We start from the raw sequence: 19728 nt of genomic DNA on the forward strand, positions 1-19728 counted from the left end.
TGTCAGAATTTGCCATCAGTAAGTACCAAGAGCACAAAATATCGGGCAATTTCACTTAATATTCTTGGCCTCTGTTTTTCCAGACCGAATCGAGCTCAACTAAAGAGTCCCTCGGCGAAAAAAATCGGCGATACCTTCTAATATCCCTGAAGTAAGACCATCCCTGAACCTATTTATTGGGAACCTCACTAATGGTTTCAGATACTTAATCTGCCTCCCGGCTGGAGTGTAGGTAGTTGGAAAGGAGAATTCGAATTCGAATGGAAAGAGCCCGATGGAAGAGGTCTCGAGGTCGCGCACGCTTACGGTCTTGGTCCTGCACGACATATCATGGAGTACGAAGATCGCTCAACATCCATTTTTGCATCTGGTAACAAATTCTACGTTTGGGACGGGATGGATGACGAAATCCATGAGATATGCCGTATGCTGGAATATGATATACCATTCGGACTACCGTTAAAGACTCTGGAGCAAATCGGCGAATTGTGTCATTGATTTAGTATGATACAGAAATTTAAATTGCTGATCCGTATCTCATACTACCCATCCATCAATATTTTCATAAAATACCTATTTTATGAAAATATTAGTTAATATTCTCAAATACTAGAGTATTGCCTGATATGATGACTGTGAAGGGGGACACTCTATCGCATAATAGAAGCCTCGAACGCATGGGCAATATCCTCGATTTTCTCACGCCCAACACCACGTACCCCTTTTTTTTGAACACCTTGAAGCCACAGTCACTTTTCATCGGAGGAAATTCGCATTGAAGGACCTGCATTTCTAATTCTTGCTGAAATTCGAACCACAACAACTCTAACATGGCGTCGGCGGGGGAGGTTTTGAAGGGATTCAATGGAGTACTGGTACTAGAAGATGCGTATAGTTGGGATCCACGAAAGGTGCTTGCCCCAGAATATAATGGCTTCAAAAATTGAAAATGAAGATATATTATGAAATATGATACTAAGACCTCATAGATACTTTCATTTATGCGCCATGTCGTGGATCATCCTCATTTCTATTATGTCGTATACAGCAAGAGACCATCAATCAGAACATTGGTCCACGAGATCCATAAATTTTGTTACTTGAAAATCAGCTGGCTATACATGGATCGATCTGATGATTTTGAGTGGCACTAGTCTACCCAACGGCGTCTCGTTCATAGGATCAAATCGTGATCTTGAGCCATTCCAGCCCATCAGACGTATTGATAACCCCGAATGGACTCGAGCTTCAGATATAGATGTCATGAAAACATCAAAGTTCCTACTTGACCTTATTCTCTACGAGAATACCCCATTCGCAGGACTCTTCAACCTCATTGGCGCGTTTTTATCCATCAATCCAGCCCCAAAAAGCGCAACACCACACAATTTTTACATACCTCTCATGGGTAGGTTTGAACAATGGTGTCATGCCTTCTGGGCCAAAAGTCCATTCATGATCCAGTGTACCTGGATCGCACAGGAATGGGAAAGGGAAGCTTTTTTCTAGGCGCCTCGTGCGCAGGCTATAAAACCCAAAGAAACACAGTGTACACCGGGACTTGGGATCACACGGTGAAGCACAGCCGATACAGCCTTCTCGACGATTCTATATTGCAACGTAGTGGGTACTCAATGAATAATTGTACAAAAATGCGAAACGGCAAGGGTGTCTGGCTGGGAAATTGTGCAGAGACTATCCCCTTTGTAAAATTACATCGGTAAGCATCCGAGTCCCTTGAGCTATCAAAGATACTGATAAGCTGGTTAGCAATAGCCCCAATCCAACCGCCGTGCATGGTCTTGCTCTAAAAATGCCGAAGGTAAGGAATAATGTGTATGATGGAAATGCGTTAGGGGAAATGGTCTATGAACCATTGTGCCAACTGCGAAGCACTGATCAAAATGTACGGAGGAAGACTGCAGAACTTCAGCACTTCCTGACTGAAATAATCAATATTATTTAGTACGTAGTTCTTGTACACAAGGCCACATAATCTTCTTTCTAGTATGCTACATAAGCTTCTATTGTCCTGGTAGAATATGTTCTCTGAATTACTCAAGCTGTGCCCACCTTAGGCGGACTATCAATAACGATAGTGTCACCGATCCAGAGGTTACTAGTCTTTGTATGAAAATGGCATGGAAGCCAATGGTAGTATGTACGAGAATCCATAAATAATCAAATTCAGAAATGAACCCAACGCTATGCTAAGAATTGCAATCGCAAATACCGCCCAAACACCAAGTAAACCCCGTATATCCATCAAGAAACTGTACAAAGGCGTGCGAACCCGACTGTAGCCAATAGATAACGCACATATCTAAAAGACACCAGCACGCGTCATGACATCATGGAATTGTTCCAAAGTAACACCAGCACTAAGACCAGCGCCCCCATTCGCCTCGAGAATCATATCCTTCAGCAATTCATCATCAACAGAGTCCTCCTTGAGCTCACGCGCAATGCGCCGGAGGTGATTAAGTGAGATAGGCCCGTTTGCACCGCGCGTAAAGAGTTGATATGCATCATCTACCTCAGCGACAAGGGCGTCGTCATCGCGGGAGCGCAGTTTCGCGGCTGCGACGGAGACGAATGGGCTGTAGGGAATGTACCCGGTTGAGGCTGGATCTAAGGCGGAGAGGATGTCGGAGAGTTCGGTGGAGTCTGAGGGAGGAAGGCCTAGGGCACTATTCAGGATAGGTTAAACACTGACCATGAAGCTAATTATTTTGCAGAGAGAGAGCAATGCGACAGGGTAGCAATGCTTCCTGGTCTCTCCAGCAAAGATAGGTGAGGGGGAACATACACCATTGCTTTGCGCACATCTTCGCGGGGAATGACGCCTTCTTTATCATCGGGGAAGTCCTCGTGGGAGTCTGCGAAGAGCTGGAATACTTCTTTGATTTCATTCTCCTCTTCAGCGGAGATGTTATTCTCTTTAGCAAGTTTCGATTGACGCGCGCGCTTGGGAGCTGCGGAGGAGCTGGCGGGAGCTTTGCGCCTCTTTGGGGGCTGTTTGTTCGGCATTAGAATGTGCTTTGTGAGAATAGGTGGATAGGATAGGTCATCGAAGTACCATTTCTCTTGGTGTGAGGCCTCGGAGTGGTGGTTGACGGTAAACAGATAAGATCTAAGAAGATGATTGCTGATTGCGATGACGCTGCCTCGGCGGAGTAGCTATATATCACGTGCTTTGACGGGTATATGGACCACTTTTAAGGATACTCCGATGTCCTTCGGGACATTTGGTCAAATGAAAATATACAGAGAAGATTAGCATGGCCCCTGCACTAAGGATGACACGCTCAATCAAAGAGAAGCTACCAGTTTTTTTTATTCCTTACAGATCATTCGTTGAGGTAGGAGATGAGGTTGAAGTTTATGCGGCGCTCGTTCGAACCGCAGAAAATGCGTGTGTTTTCCTTTTCCCCCCCCTTTTTCATATAGTAAACATTGAAATCACACTCACCACTCTATACTTACAAATCTTCATGCGGCTATCAAAATAGAGAATTAAATTATCCAGAGTTTTTTTCAAGTTCTTTTTTTTATTTCATTCAAATAGATCAAAATACTTTGATCGAGGCCATCTCCCCCGTGCGTATACTGGAGAAAATGGTCGAAGCCATCGGAATGAGTGCTGACGTGATCCAACCGCTGCCTTGCCTTGCCTGGTGCATATCAAGTCGATTCGACCCCAGCTTCTTGTTTATCAATTAAATCATACATCACCTTCCCAATGGACGTCGAGTTATATGTCTACGACCTTTCCAAGGTAACACTTCCTCCATTATTCAATCCTTTGCATGTTCATTAACTCATCTCTCAGGGTCTTGCTCGCATGGTACGTATAACAAGTATCAACAAAGTTGGCGCAAGCTTGGCCTAACAGGGACGATTAGTACTCGCAACCCTTGACAGGGACTCAAATAGATGCAATTTATCATACATCGCTCGTGTTAAACGGCGTGGAATACTTCTTTGGTCAAGGTATTCAAACTGCCAATCCGGGCAGCACACATCATGGGCAACCGATGGAAAAGGTCCATATGGGACAAACGGAGCTTCCAAATGAAGTGATCGAGGAATACCTTGGGTCCTTGGCCACAATTTATACACCGGAGGTATGTCGATTAGATGGGGTAGACGATATCCGCAATCTAACACAGTCACAGTCGTATGATCTCTTTCTTCATAATTGCAACAACTTCACCCAGGACCTTGCTATGTTTCTTGTTGGAAAGAGTATTCCAGAACATATTCGCAATCTCCCACGTACATTTTTGGATACCCCATTTGGACAAATGATGAAGCCACAGATCGAGAGTGCCTTGCGGGGCGTCACGCAGGGCAGTGGTCCCGGCACCGTTCCTGGGCCCAGCCTCCAGCCACATGCTGCACAGCAACCAAAAGCTGCACCACAACAGGCATCACTTGCATCAGTTCGCAATGTCAGCAATTTATCCCAACTTGAGAGTGAATTGGCTGCGGCATCGGACTCGTGCGCCGTCATCTTCTTCACGTCCTCGACATGTCCACCATGCAAAGTCGTCTATCCGACCTATGATGAACTCGCGGAAGAGGCAGGAGATCGAGCTAGACTGATCAAAGTGGACATTGGCTCAGCCTACGACGTGAGCATGAAATATGGCGTACGGGCCACGCCGACCTTCATGACATTTCTGAAGGGACAGAAACTCGACGAGTGGAGCGGTGCAAACCCAGGCCAACTTTCAGGCAATGTTCGCATGCTCTTAGAAATGGCACATCCAGCGCATCCGCATCGCCAACTCCGACTACCCAGTCTCCAGAGGCCGATCTCCAACTTCGTCACTTACAAGAAGGTCCCGCCGCTAGACAAGCTTGTACAAAAACTCCCATCTTCTTTCAGAGAGTTACCGGACGTCGCATCAGTTATCGATTTTGTCAAACAGCGACAGGCTAGCAACAGTGAAAATACTCCAACGGCAGATATCAGAGTACCGGACCTTCATACTTTCGCCGCCACTCTGCAATCTTCCTATACCACTCTGCCCAGTGACAGTCATTTTGCAGTTGTCGACCTGGTCCGTCTTCTTTTCCTAGATCCCCGTGCCAGCGGGTACTTTCGCCGAAGAATCTCAGCACAAGACTCTCCTCACACTGCTCTCGCCTCTATCCATCGATAGCCTGTCCAACTGTCCTTACAATCTACGCATCGTTGCCCTACAACTAGCCTGCAACCTCTTCAGCACGCCTCTATACCACGACCAACTAACATCACCAACCTCTCCACTCCGCGAAACCACACTACGTCTCGCAATCAACTCGCTTCTTGATTCACACTCTAATCTACGAGTTGTAGCAGCCTCCTTCGCTTATAACCTGGCAGCTTACAACCACAACGCCCGCTTCGATGGCCAACCCGATCCCCTGACAGAGGAAGACCAGGTCGAGATCACTGCATCATTGCTTGAAGCTGTTTCCCGTGAGGATCAGAGTATTGAGAGTTTCCACGGCCTCCTATTCGCACTGGGTTTACTTATCTATGAGGCCCCGATAGATGGAGCTTTGATTGATCTTTGTCGAGCTATGGATGCCGCCCAAACTGTACATGCGAAGAGTCAGATTCAAGCCCTTCAAAAGGAACCACTTCTCAAGGAGGTTGGAGGCGAATTATTTGCGAAGGGGTTGTGAGTTGACTCAGTCTGACCCAGTTCTTCCTTCTCTAAGCTTCGGGTTCTTCGATCATCGATGAGACCAGGGTACCCTGTTTCGGCATATGCGATGGGTAAGGATTTATGACTCACTGCCATTATGATCGGGCATCATCGTTCTGATTAGAAGGGATCCTTAGTATCCTCAAGTATAGTTTTTAGGATACGATGTACTTCCAGTAACGGGGGCTCCTGATATGCATGTCAGATAGACGGACAATAATACAATATACTATCCCACCTATACCATCTATACATACCTTCTTAATCCGAATTCTATATCGAGCCCCGATAAGATACACTTACTAAAATAAGCAACAGGATTGCCAGTCTTACATATAAATGTACATAATCCAAACCCCCACGAGTCCACTCAACAAAGATCCCCCGCGCCACCGGGACACACTCCAACTCGCACGAAAAAAAAAAAAACATAATATCATTACAAATGAAAAGAAAGAAGAAAAAAAAAGCTAGTCTCACCGTTGCATAAAATATGCAGGGCTATCCACAAGTCTCGCAGCCTAGACAGACATGAAGAATGGGCGGTGGACCAGTGAGAGTTGCACGGGGGTGATCGATTGAAACACGACAGGACGACACGAGGCGGACAGGGCTGAGAACCGCTCGCCTTAGGCGCGACTGTAGTATCGCATCGTATTTAGCATCTATGTAGTGTGAATAAAATGAGAGGCGGATGACAGTATCCGACCGGTGTGTTGTGTGTTGTGTGTGTTACGTTAGCATCTTGCATGTGGTTGATTTTGATTACAGAGTACATAGTTCAGTGCATTTTACATTCGCATTCACGGAATATCTGGAAGTATGTACAGTGTACATTGTCACTACACCATGACTCACGATTTGAAATCGGGGGTCTGATGATATTTGTAGATAAAAGTACTATGTATATTGGTAAAATTGAAGATCGAACGGATTTGAATTTATTTTTTAATTGATAAAGTACTGTACAGAGTATCTGCCTAAGATCGAAAGCCAACTCACACCGACACTCGAGAAAGCCACGGTGATGCTGGTGGCGTGAACGCTCAGGCGTTGCGATAGCGCGGAGCGCGGGATCGGGGAAAAATGGGAGCAGCATATCAAGCCTGCAGTATACATTGGTATGTACGATGTACATATGGGATATGTCGGAGAAGAATACATAGTAGAACATGGAAGAAATAATAGCCCGAGGAAAAAGGAAGAATTAAATGGAGAATAAATTAAGAATAATTTGAATGTTATTTGATAATAAAATGGAGAGTTAATTGAAATAGTAAATAGCGGCGGATATCGGAACGATAATGAATAGGAAAAGGATACAAGATGGGGTATTCGGATCGGGGGTATCTGAGGAAAATCAAACGCTTGAATAAAGGGAAGAATCATGATGGAACACCGGATCCGCTTTCGGAAATGCAATCAAAAGACCGTAGAATCATTTGAACGAAAAAAAAAAAGAAAAAGAAAAAAGAAAAACGGAAAAAAACGAAAACAAAGGGAGCGCTGTAATTGCGACAACGGAGGAAATGCGAGAAAGTCAAGGCGAACCGGCGGTGTGGGGAGTTCCGGAGGGAAAACCGCCTGAAAAGAGAGAAAAAAAAAGGGAAAAAGAAAATATTCTGGAAGCGCCCTCCCCGATTGGAATTAGGTAAGCGCGGGGTTGAGATAAGATGTACTTCAAGTACTCTTGAATACTACTGTACACCAGTCTGTACAGTAGTTACTCGCGTCATCGGCGCGCCGCGAAAATTATCGAGTAGATGTAGATGTGTCGTGCGCTGGTGTGATCGGCGCTGCTGACAGCCACAGTGCCGCTGCCTGAGCCCGAGCCGGAACCCCATCATCTGATTCGCTTGAAGCGTGCCGGTATCACGGGTGATTGAGAAACATTATGAGCTCCAACCATAAGTGGAGGAGCGGGTGAGTCGAAAGTATTGGTGGTATGGAAAGACATGAGGCTTTGAATAGCGAAGCGAATGGTTAAGGTAATAATAGGTTTGGTTGAAGCGCCCGCGCTGCAGACCGGGGGATCAATACCCATGGTGATCCTCTCAGTTCACCATCACTTTGACGGGTGATGAGTGAGTACGACGCTTAGTCTGAACGGGACGACGCTTCTTGCGCTTTGGTGTTGTGGTAATTGTTTGAACTTCAGGCTCCGACACTCGAGCCAACTTGGCTTGTCGCACGGCTTGAGTGGCTCGGGCATGGGCCTCGACCTTGGCCATGAAGCGGGCGCGATCTTCTTCTTCGGCAGCTGCACGGATCAGTTGGAGTTGTTGTTCCATGGTGAGTGATGAGAACATCTCCGGATGTTGTTCTTTGGGGATTGGTTCTTCGCAAACTTCGGCGATGCCGGCATTCTCTGGCATCCAGAGTAGATCCTCATCGGTGAGGTAAGCATTGTTTACATATGAGTCGCTAGCATCGGTGGCATTGCCCAGGGAAGGCCTGTTGGGCCATGATGGGAAAGCACAGGCCGCCCCCATCCCATATTCACTGGAGAAAGATGATTTGCGAGGATGAATATCTGTGAGAGTGTCGGCGGGAGTGGGTGGAGGAGCGGATGGTGTTGATAGGGGAGAGCATTCGAAAGAACTTCCGCTGTAGCTGAAGCTGAATTCGGCGGGATCTGTGCTGGCGACTGGAGCCAGAGTGGCCGATTTGGCCATGGCGATATCGCGAAAGCGCGACTGGATTGGGATCACCATTGTGGTGAAGTGTGTGTGTATGTTTCCAGTGGTGAGTGGTCGAGAGAGTAAATGTTGATAGGATAGTAGTGGTGATACTAGGATTGTGAGTATAGTAGTAATGAGGAAGGTTGTAATTGTGGAGAAGATGGAGGAGAGATGTAGGAGAGGTGAAGGGGAAAAGACGGAGAGATATGGGAAACGATGAAAGAAGGTGAATGGAGAGTGTTTATCAAGGGAAAGCGGGATTGTCTAGAAGTACGGGGAAGGCTTCTAGACTTGCCGCGACACCCTTGCAGGCCCGAGACAAATCAAATAAATCGATTTTTGTGCCCAAAATGGGGAATTCAGGTTCCACTTTTTCTTTTTTCTTTTTTATTTTATTTTATTTTATTTTTTACCCAGCGGATGTCCTTCCGGGACGATCAATCAGCAGTCGTGCAGATCTGGACTGTTGTTGTTCTGGCTCGATCAGGCGGACTCCCGATTCTTCGTTCCTTTTTTGGTCTTTTCTGGTATTTCTTTTCCCGATGTATCACTTGGTTACTTTGTCACTTTGACTCCGGGGAAGGTCGGATTAGATATATCGACAATTCTATAGTACTTTTCATCAACTACACATACTATGTACTTATTTGCTATGTTCAGTGTTGCTGTGTGCCATGTCGGTGAGATCTCGATATCTTGGATAGCCTCAATCTACTTACTGTATGTAGGTACTTTGGATGTTTGATGGTTGGCGGTCAACGGTCGCCCGTCAAACACGTCAACACCGTTTCTTTGTTCGATTCTACTCCTGGTCGAGAGCTGGTGATAGTCGTAAGTCAATACCAATAGTTCATTCCGGGCACAAACTCATCGAGGGGGGTTAAAAACTCCCGAAACGAGTTTTCCCCGTCTGTCATCTCCATGGATATTTTCCATCTCCATCTCATCTCCACATGTCCTTCGCCTCGGGACGAGTCTACATAGTAGAGGAGTTCGCCATCGCAGGAATCCGACGGGCGGGTCCGGGGCCAATTTCTTCCTGTTTAGGAAATGCTTCCTACTGACCGTTCCGCGGCCCACAGCGTTAAGCCGAGGGTATACGGAGTACAAACACATTCATTCACCAACTCACGTATCCTGTGATTATCCAGTTGTACATAGTACAGAGTAGAATCTACAACTTAATTACTGTAACCTCATTCATAGCTATATCCATTAAATAATCAACAATATTAAATACTCATTCTAATCGATACTTACTGTATCCTTCTACAATTTTGCACGAATCAGCATTTCCCCATTTACCCGTCCACTTTTCTTTGTCCGCCGAGTCCAGACCGAACATCGCCCACTTCAAAGAACCGAGGATATCTACACTAGTTACCGTACACTACTACTCTTCAAGGTTACCATTTTTCATCCTATGATCGACCACGCATACACCTTGTGCCTTCACACCCTTTTCTCCTTCACTCCTTGACACCCGGAACCATTTGATCTTCCCCGACGCACCCAAGTGGACCAATCCGCCTCCCCGGGCCCCTTTCTTGAGACGATCTTCAATTTGTATACCTCCTACACCCATAAAGTACTCTGTATGATGAATAAAGGGGTGTTTTTTACTTACATATGTACATATGTAGTCCACTGTATACATCCATTTAGCTACCATCTCGCAGAATGACCCGGCCACCAGGATGGACAACTCCAGATTTCCGGACTTCCGCGCTGCCCGCTTCCACTCACGGGGAATAAAGGGGCCAGCGGCCCGCCAACTTGACATCAGATACATCAACTCGTACTTCCTCCCTTCCGCCTCGGAATGTGAGCATAACTTCAGCCACCGGGTCATTGGAATTTGACAGGTTCCAACCGTTCTTTTGTTTAGACGATCACTCGAGCTGTTCTCTGTCTCTGCTGCTGCTGTGATTGTGGTTCTGGTTCTTGGGTCGGGCCGCTGCCCCTCTCGTGATCGGCGAGCTCATCATCACTAGTACTTCGTAATAGCAGCAGTATCAGCATCGTGGTCCTTTGCCCCTTTCCCAGGCTCTCGGTGTTTCATCCGCCTTCCGTCCGTTCCTGCTACCAAGGTGCCGGGTAGACCCTATGTCTTAAAGTACTTCATCTTCTCTTCGATGGAGTCGTTGTGGAGATTATGAATCCTGGTCAATACATAGTGTAGGATATAACGAAGGCTGGCTTTCTCAAAGTGGCAGGTCACCTCAATTTCTGCACCGAGTCCGGATTCTATCCGGGCCCGTTCTCCGTAGAGTAATTATTTGTGCCTAACTCCTGGTTCTTAGCTCTTAGCTCCTAGCTTGAGGCATTAGCTGGTTATCAGCTGTTAGCTATTGATTGTTATTGCTATTGCTAGTTGCCGGGCAATCCAGCAAAAGTCCCAATCAAAAAAATGATCGACGTCGCAAAAAGCGAGAGCGAGTAAGTATCAACAGACAGGTCCACCAGCCGCGACGGTTATTTCTTTGTTTGTCGTCAGGGCCCAGGCCGGGTAACTACTGTAGCGCCGATTTTCAGCGACTATTGGCTGTCATGGAATTACAAGCAAATCAAACTCGATTGGACGAGACGATTCGCATTTTTCGATCTCCGCTCTTCTCGTTCATCTTCCCCGGTTGGTGTATCAATTGATCCTACCCACTTCCCCCGATTCCGGTCTTCCCTGCAGCTGCAGGCGGTAGCTGCAGTGAATATGCAAGATCTCTAAACCAAATCTCAAGCAAGGTGGCGCTCGGTCCTATGCTATGGCTGGAGGATGTTCAAAATAAGATGGAAATGATTTGGAAGCAATCCCTATACGTATGTAAACAAATGAATGGGAGTACAGCGTATGATGGAAGTGGATTTTTAATCCAACAGGGTTGGTCTAGCACTGTAGTTCGACATTATATTCTATTCTATACTATGTATGTATTGATTGATTGATTGCAGGGATTAATTGTCACCGCCACCAATCGTAGTTGAATGGCAGCTTCGCGAACTGATTAGCGGTCTGTACTATACATTTCTGGTATATCATTGCGATGAGTGTAGGACACAAAGTACATCTTCCATACTGTACAACTATTCTTTTTGATATTGAAATTGATGGATACCAGCGGGACGGAACCATGGAACCAAACCCCGTGGGGAGTCCAAGAGATTGACTTCTTTGATTCACTTTCTTTATCCGATCTGATCTCATCAGCAAGGGATAAAACATTTCCAGCGCCTAAGCTTGTCTCGGTTACTTGGTTTACAGTAATGGGATAGCTGAAAGTACTTCTGCAGACGCTCTGTCCTTGAACTTTGCAGTGTGAGTAACCCAAATCCACCGGAAGCCACAAACACATCTCCGCTGCACGGTCGCGCGTGCAGTGATCTTGAGTAACTCTCACCGCGAATCCGAGACGTGTTGCGGGGGATCAGTGCCACCGAGTAATTGGCGTTCAGAAAAACTCAGGAAACTCCTTGACTCATAACAAGGAGTAAATGCGATGTAGAATGCGATGACACGGTGGTAGTTGATCTGATCTCAGACAAAGCACGAGTCGAGGGATCAAATCACTGCTTGTAAAAAGGGTACTACATTATTTTCAAAGGATGAGACTGGGCTTGATCTGATTTGATCCAATGTCTCCTTTCAACCATCCCATCCATCGGGTAATATCAAACCTTCGCCACTGGTGCTGCTCTCCCCGAAACAAAGTCACCACCATTTTCAGTCCAGATTCACCTCGCCTCACTCAAATCTCCCCGAAATAGAATTCCCCCGTCCCCGGACTACGGAGTTCTCTATGAACTTTATACCGTAGTGTCTATGCAACGGCCAACTCCCGCGTCCATTCGGGAATAATTCCACGGGGGCACTCGGCATCCTCCCGACGGTGAAAAGCCGACCTACTCCTACAGTAATTCCAGTCCCAGCTCTAGTCCTAGTCCGTCCCTAGAGGAATTCACATTGTGTCGGACGGTGCGTCTTCGAGGGCGCTTCTTCGCTTTTCCGCCTGGTGGTTCGTCTGGCTTCTTTCATTTGATTGGAGGGATAGAAAACGGTCCGAGCAATCTCCCCTCCAGTGCACGAAGTAGAGTGCACATACTGGATTACAAGCTGTGCGCGCAGTACTCCGTGCTATTCGCTGGATTTGATACGCTGGTCTTTGCTTTCGGGAAAATACTTTGCGTCCGTCTGGTTAATATCCGGCGGGTACTCTGGTAGTTAGTGGGGTTCCTACATATTCTCATGTATAGAAGATGGAATATTATCAGTACTACTGTACACTGGATATATGTACAGATTTGTAGAGAAGATACATAAATGTTGTAATTAGGACTGTCAGTGCCTGTGCAAAAATTGAACGAGGGGCTATCTTTCTCTGCCTGCATTTAAACACCAGGGTCAAGGCGCCAGGCACGCAGAGTTACAGATGTGTGGACAAAGTACATTCGATATGTTCATACTTGACTAGTATCCATGAAATTAAGGACAGCGGTGGACAGCAGGGCTGCTGTCCACTGGCGGTGAAACATATACTTATAGTATATTTCCCAGTGTACTTTTGAATGGGAACATGCTTCGCACAAACCTTCCAGAAATTTAGTGGCAGCTGTTGTGTTTCCCTGAAAATTTCTGTCAGTGCCTAAAACGAGCAAACAAATGACACGGCATCGTCTGAGGTGTTATCTGCCAGCATTTTCATTTTTTCACTCGGACTGGGCAGGATCAAAGTTTGATTATCGCCATTGCAGTCTTATCTCCATATCTCGCTCGGTCAATGCCGTTGCATGTCACCGGCGCTAGTCTAGGGTTCCTAGCGCCGTGAGGGTCTGCTGATAAGAAATAACTGTCCATAGTATCCCACTGGGAGTCCAAGGTTTGCGTCTGACTTCAAGATAGCTTTCTCATGGGGCCTCGAAGGTCAAACCACAGTTTCCAAGTTATTTGATTAATGCAAGTAGTACCAATCATTACTCTGAAGATGTATATTCCATTTTCGCTTTTGCGATGAACCGCTCGCATTATACATGCCATGCATTAGTCTAGCTCTACTTCATAAAGCTACGCTTCACAAGCGTAGCCCTACAATTGTTTGCAATAAACTGAAGGTTTGTTCTAGCAATAAACCAGTGCAATGCTGATAGGATGATGGAGCGGGGTTTCACTAGCTAAGCTCAAGATAGTGGCCAACCACTCCACTCCGCTATCTATGTCTTTCTATTCCCCGCAATTCAATGAGGAAACTAGCCTTTCACAATCAAGTATATGGTGGAAGACGGGATAAGGATAGCACTACCTAGTGCTATCCTTTAGTCTTAGGTGTACGACTAGTAGTCACATATGTTAGTACTTTGCCATTGCGCGGCTTTTATAGACCGGATGCATTCCCCTATTTCCTGTGCGTGAACTTGTGAGACCCTCGCCATGGCTACTACTATAGAGCCTAAAGAATCCGAAGTTGAAAAAATAAATCTGAGCCTCAAGCGGGAGGAAGAGGGTGGTGAAGAGACTCTAGACCTGAAGGAGCCAGAGGAAGTTGTTGAGAATGTCGAATACAGCTATGAGTCTCATCGGTCTCCGTTTCCTGAGGGTAAGGGCTTCCCCCATCATAAAACAAGTTGATAGAGAATACTCATCCAGAAATCAGTTAGGGCCGTTGTCCCCGAGACTGATGACCCCAGCATGCCCGTTAATACCGTACGCATGTGGCTTCTCGGAATCATGTTCACCATCCTTGGTTCTGGCATCAACCAGTTTTTCTCCCTCAGATACCCATCGGTGCATATCGTTGCCTTAGTCGCCGAGCTACTCGCCTACCCTTTGGGCGTCTTCCTCGCAAAGACATTACCCTTGTTTACCATTTCCCTCGGGCCCCTAGGCTCATTTACGCTCAATCCGGATCGGAAATTCAATATCAAGGAGCATGCATTAATTGTGATCATGAGTAATGTGTCCTTTGGATACCCAAGCGCTGACTCTACAAACATAATCCAAGCCGCAAGTCCTTCATTTTATAACTTTAAGCTCAAGACAGGATTCTACGTCTTGATCGTGCTTTGTGCGCAGCTTCTTGGTTTCGGAGTCGCGGGTCTCGCCTCACCATGGCTAGTCGAACCAGCCCGTATCATCTGGCCCGGTGTATTATCTAACTGCGCCATGTTAGAAACACTTCATTCGCGCGCCAACTCTATAGCAGACGGATGGCGGATCTCTCGTCTGCGTTTCTTCCTCCTCGTGACGGCCGGCGGGTTTCTTTGGTACTTCTTCCCTGGTCTAATATTCACAGCCTTATCATATTTCACATGGGTCTGCTGGATCGCACCGAAGAACGTTATTGTCAATCATCTCTTCGGAATGCAAACTGGACTAGGATTGAGCCCTATCACATTTGACTGGAGCCAAATCGCATACAACACTAACCCACTGTTATCACCTTCATGGGCGGCTATCAATGTATTTGCCGGATTCGCCTTTTTCTTCTGGATCATCGTCCCAATCCTCTACTACACCAATGTTTGGTTTACCGCATACCTTCCTCTCATGACCAGCGACGTTTATGATCGTACTGGCGCCGCATATGACACTGCCCGAGTCATAGCCGCAGACCACAGTCTCGACGAAACAGCTTATCGCAATTATTCGCCGCCCTACCTCGGTGCAACATTTGCATTTGTCTACGGGCCTTCCTTCGCTGCCATCACATCTGTTCTCTCGCATATTGGCGTCTGGCATGCTCGTGATCTCTGGGCTGCGTTCAAAGGTCGAAACAGGCTAGACATTCACGCGCGACTGATTCGCGCCTCTTACAAACAAACACCATGGTACTGGTATGCCGGGATCATTACCATCATCACGGCTATGTCAATAGCTATGGTAGAGGTTTATGATACAAAACTCCCTGTCTACGGTGTCTTCCTGGGCCTGGTCGTTCCAGCCTTATACATGATTCCATGCGGTATTGTCCAGGGCATGACTAACGTCGACGCAAACCAGCTCAATGTTCTATCTGAATTCGTCGGCGGATATCTATTCGAAGGACGACCATTAGCAAATATGATTTTCAAAATCCTTTCAACGGATGTCGTGGGACAAGGTGTTTATTTTGCTATGGACATGAAACTGGCTCATTATCTTAAAGTTCCCCCGCGTACGACATTCGTGGCACAGGGTGTTGCGACGATTCTTGGTGCACTTACCCAGACGGGTGTGACATTGTGGATGCTGGGTCATATCGATGGGATCTGTCAGTCGGACCAGTCGGATAATTTTACATGTCCCAATGGACGGACGGTGTATTCATCGTCTGTGATTTGGGGTCTTGTTGGTCCGCGTCGGTTGTATTCAATTGGAAAGATTTACTCGGGTCTTCTTCATTTCTTTTGGATTGGTGCTATGATGCCTGTTATCACATGGCTCTTATATCGATATACGAAACAGCGTTTCTGGAAGATGATTAACTGGCCCTTAATATTTGTTGGTACTTATAATGTCCCACCTGGTATGTATCATTACACCCAATGCATTCCTCTCCAAACAACGGCCTCTCTTTAACATGAATGAATTGCAGCAACTGGAATCAACTACTCAAGCTGGGCCCTTGTCAATTTCCTCTTCAATAGTGTTCTCCGTCGAAGGTATTTCGCCTGGTGGACAAAGTATAACTACATTCTGGCTGCTGCACTAGACACTGGTCTCGCCCTCAGTGGAATAGTGATATTCTTCTGCATCTCTTACCCTGGTGCTGTTTTCCCCGACTGGTGGGGGGAATACAGTCTATTTGAATACTGCAGATGGACAAGGAGTGCCGTATAAGGCCATGCCAGAAGTAGGGTACTTCGGTCCTGCTAATGGGACATGGAGCTGAGTTATTTGCTCTTAGATCCCTAGGATCATAATAACTCTAAAAGAATACTGGGATTCCTCTAGTTCCCTCCCCAAATGGTGCATTTACAGTTATATGACAACTAGAGGGTATCTTTACAGAATGATCTAGTACACATCAAATTCTGTCCTGAGAACCCAAATTTCTTTTGATTTTCAATGAATATACAGTCAAATAGTAATAACATGTACAGTATGCTATATTCTATTAGATCCAACAATGCTATCCCTTCCCCAGTTTCTTGCGATGACGTTCTTCCAGTATAAACCGTTAGAACCCCGAGGAATCCAGACAAAAGGGCTTGATATCACAGAACAGAAACCTTCTCACCACCCTTCAACCAACAAATCTTATCAGTAATACCTTCTTCCTCAAACGCTTGATGCAAGTCATCCCCAAACTGAGTGAAATGTCCCCAAGATTCGTAGTGCATGGGAACAAAAATATCAGCCTTCAGAGCCCGGAACAACTTAGCACCATCCTTGCCACCCATGGTAATTTGTATACGAGGGCTATCAGGGTCGACCGATATAGGAGCATGAGCATTACCAAGATTCATCACAGCAACGCACACGTGGTATTGATCGGCAATGGAATCAAGCTCATCAATATAAACCGTATCACCAGTGAAATAAATTGCATTGGGTAGACCCTCGGGTCCATGACCGAAGTCTTCTCCGCTGACGATGAAACCGGTGCATTCATCTCCCGGAATATGTTTTGTCGGAGTTGCTACAATCTTGAATTGTTTGCCAGAAATGGAGATGTCGATCTCTTCCCATGCCTTCATGCCGTGTACGGCGGGACGAGGAGCGAGGTTCTTGGCTCCGTCCGATGTTGTGAAGACGCGACGACCGTCCAGGAGCTGGCGGCCGAGTTCATCTAGGTTGTCGGGGTGGCCTTCATGGCTTAGGAGCACTGCATCGATCACGGGGACTTGATCTAGACGGAGGCTGGGGTCTTCGGTCACCTTGAGGATGACTCGGCCAACGTTCCAGGAGGTACCGGCTGGAGAGAAGAAAGGATCTGTAAGAAAATTGACACCATTGATCTCGAGGATGGCAGTGGCAGTGCCAATGTGTGTCACGTTAAGAGAAAGGGCCATGATGAGCAGGATTTTTGATGAAGGTTGGTAGTAGTTTGAAGGAAAGAAGCTTTGATATTTAACTGCGAGATGCTGGGTTTGAGAGTGCCCTAATGTCCTTATATACTGAATGTCAAGACGTGTGAGTAAAATCAACCAAACCTTGATTGGAAATAATTGAGATCTTATTAAGGTGGGCGTGAATAATAAGCTCACAATGTTAATCAGCTTTATTTTCCAGTATCCCGCTTCGGCATCCCTCCCTGGTCGTCAGGGACTATGGTTATGTAGTAGGGGTAGTATTCGGGCCGATAATACACTTGGATGGCCAATAGAATATGCGGATTCGATGCTATCAATCCTCGAAGCTTGGGTTTATCCAAAAGGATCTCTACTAGTGACGACATACTCCGACTCTCGTCTTGTTGGTCGAGATATCGAAACAAGCACTTCACGCCTGAAGATTAAACCAAAAGAAGCCCACCGGTGTTTGAATCACTTCGCGGTATGCGTGAGAATGGTAAAGCTCATGATATTTTCTCTTTTCTAAGTTTGTGCACTGATGAAATCTGACAATTAGACCGTGAAATACAAATTTTGATCCAAAATCTAATTCATTCAAGCGGGAGTGACCGGGTGGGATGCCGACCAAAATTAGTCGTAACAATCGTTTAGTAATAGCCCAACACCGAAACCAGGCGCGATTGCCACTCCAACTTTCTTCTTCACCCTGACCTTCTGGATTCAATTCCACCTTGTTTGGAAAGGGAGAAGTAGTAGTAATGAAGCGGCCCCCATATCACAGCAATGTCAAGACCAGAATCCGATAGCATCGTCTCATCTTTCAAGTGCGACTACACAGGATGCCACGCAGCTTATCAACGGAAAGAACACCTAAATCGACATATGTCGCACCATAATAAATCAGAGCGCTGTTCCTGTCCTTACTGTGACAGTACTTTGACCAGAAGGCATGCTCTATCGTCAGCTGTATATCTCATGTACCGTGATGAAGGCTAATTATTTCTAGTGATCTCTTACGTCGGCATGTTCGGAGGTACCACCCAGACAGAGAACTACCTCAATCTCGGACGCAAAAGGCCTGCACATCCTGCCATATTCGAAAAGAGCGCTGTGATGGCGGGTATCCATGTAGTCGATGTCACCATAGAGGAACTGATTGTTCGCTCACACGTGAAACTTCTGCTCCATCTGACCAGTCCATGCGAGAAAACCCAACACTTTTCAGCATAGACTTGAAGGGGTTTGCACCTGGCACGTCGAGGTGGATAGGCCAAGACTTTATAGAAATTTACTTTTCTGACTTTCATCCTGCCTGGCCATTTCTTCATCGGGGGGACTTTCAAAATGGCAGAAGAGCCATGCGTACTTCTTCAGTCCATGGTGATGATGGGACTGTGGATCAAAGGTGATCAAAAGTCTCGCGATACGGCGATGACCTTTCACAACAAGTTGTTATCTGCCATTAAGGCTCAAAAGGTATGAATTATCCCAGTGGAAGTACACCTAGGCTCGCTAATACTTCCTTTTAACAGTCCGAATGGTATGTCTCGGAATCGACGTCACGTCTAAGCAATGAAGCGTCCTGGCCGATGGCAACCCTCCAAAGCATCCTCTTACATATTATATTCGCCCTCTTCGTGGCGGACCGAGAGACCACCTTCGATCTGAACTGTCGCTACCGGCTTCCAGCTCCCATATACGACCTTCTCAAAGCACTGGTAGAAACCTGTCGAAAACTAGGTTTGTTCTGCTACCCGAATATGCTCAGTAGACATGATTCTTCTGCTTCATTGGCACTTGTATGGGTGGGCGTGGAAGAACTTAAGCGATTTGGTCTGGCGCTTTATAAAGTATGTCGGCTATGTACTTCCGGCGCCTCTTCCGATACAGAACCTACCATTCGCAAATATAGTCACCCCTCAGAAAGTGAGCTCTTGACACTTGCAGACTTAGACTTCTGCCTGCCGGATAGTGATGAATTGTGGAACGCTTCGCCCGGCCAACGATCTCCGCTGATTCGAGATGTTGCTTCCCAGCTGGTGTTGAGGGAAAATCAGGACCCAGAAACCTGGATATCCCAGACATCGAGGCAATTGAAAGATGCCAGTCTCTCATTTGATTGGATATAATATGCTGTTGACTTTTCTTTTTGGAACTCGAAATATGTACGATAGCCGATAGTACCGGGCCAAATGCAATAATCAGACTCCAAATTTGGCAGCTTGATCGTTGTGAAAGGAACGACTAATATACTCAGCCATCATAGAGGAGCCCGTGAATAATTGACTCCTTCCAAGGGATATTTCAAAATCATGTAGATGCGGTAAGATCCTCTTTGTGAATAACATCTCGTGCCGGGA

The 19728-nt window shown here is 46.4% G+C and overlaps 7 protein-coding genes across 7 annotated transcripts; 4 read left to right on the forward strand and 3 right to left on the reverse strand.

Moving 5' to 3' along the window:
- Nucleotides 1–2323: 2323 nt before the first annotated feature.
- On the reverse strand, nt 2324–3030 carry N7469_001032 (EF-hand superfamily Ca2+-modulated protein; the record flags this gene model as incomplete). Its single annotated transcript, XM_056639952.1, has 2 exons — nt 2324–2690; nt 2810–3030. 2 exons carry the CDS (start codon nt 3028–3030, stop codon nt 2324–2326), a joined length of 588 nt encoding a protein of 195 aa, XP_056505709.1.
- A 712-nt stretch (nt 3031–3742) lies between these two features.
- N7469_001033 (bifunctional C97 family peptidase/thioredoxin family protein) lies at nt 3743–5679 on the forward strand (the record flags this gene model as incomplete). Its single annotated transcript, XM_056639953.1, has 5 exons — nt 3743–3778; nt 3833–3847; nt 3906–4127; nt 4179–5104; nt 5172–5679. 5 exons carry the CDS (start codon nt 3743–3745, stop codon nt 5677–5679), a joined length of 1707 nt encoding a protein of 568 aa, XP_056505710.1.
- A 2077-nt stretch (nt 5680–7756) lies between these two features.
- Nucleotides 7757–8416, reverse strand: N7469_001034 (uncharacterized protein; the record flags this gene model as incomplete). Its single annotated transcript, XM_056639954.1, has 1 exon — nt 7757–8416. One exon carries the CDS (start codon nt 8414–8416, stop codon nt 7757–7759), a length of 660 nt encoding a protein of 219 aa, XP_056505711.1.
- A 5386-nt stretch (nt 8417–13802) lies between these two features.
- optD (uncharacterized protein) lies at nt 13803–16190 on the forward strand (the record flags this gene model as incomplete). Its single annotated transcript, XM_056639955.1, has 3 exons — nt 13803–13968; nt 14026–15876; nt 15946–16190. The coding sequence occupies 3 exons, from the start codon at nt 13803–13805 to the stop codon at nt 16188–16190; spliced, it is 2262 nt and encodes a 753-aa protein (XP_056505712.1).
- Nucleotides 16191–16567: 377 nt separating this feature from the next.
- N7469_001036 (MBL fold metallo-hydrolase) lies at nt 16568–17365 on the reverse strand (the record flags this gene model as incomplete). The annotated part of the gene is made up of 1 exon (XM_056639956.1): nt 16568–17365. The coding sequence occupies one exon, from the start codon at nt 17363–17365 to the stop codon at nt 16568–16570; it is 798 nt and encodes a 265-aa protein (XP_056505713.1).
- Nucleotides 17366–18151: 786 nt separating this feature from the next.
- N7469_001037 (C6 and C2H2 transcription factor) lies at nt 18152–18598 on the forward strand (the record flags this gene model as incomplete). The annotated part of the gene is made up of 2 exons (XM_056639957.1): nt 18152–18299; nt 18375–18598. 2 exons carry the CDS (start codon nt 18152–18154, stop codon nt 18596–18598), a joined length of 372 nt encoding a protein of 123 aa, XP_056505714.1.
- Nucleotides 18599–18712: 114 nt separating this feature from the next.
- N7469_001038 (uncharacterized protein) lies at nt 18713–19497 on the forward strand (the record flags this gene model as incomplete). Its single annotated transcript, XM_056639958.1, has 2 exons — nt 18713–18844; nt 18901–19497. The coding sequence occupies 2 exons, from the start codon at nt 18713–18715 to the stop codon at nt 19495–19497; spliced, it is 729 nt and encodes a 242-aa protein (XP_056505715.1).
- Between the last annotated feature and the right edge of the window lie 231 nt (nt 19498–19728).

Source organism: Penicillium citrinum (assembly GCF_028827155.1).
Source record: "Penicillium citrinum strain IBT 23319 chromosome Unknown utg000001l:1.0-4955037.0:1.0-4956770.0, whole genome shotgun sequence".
NCBI classification, from domain to species: domain Eukaryota; kingdom Fungi; phylum Ascomycota; class Eurotiomycetes; order Eurotiales; family Aspergillaceae; genus Penicillium; species Penicillium citrinum.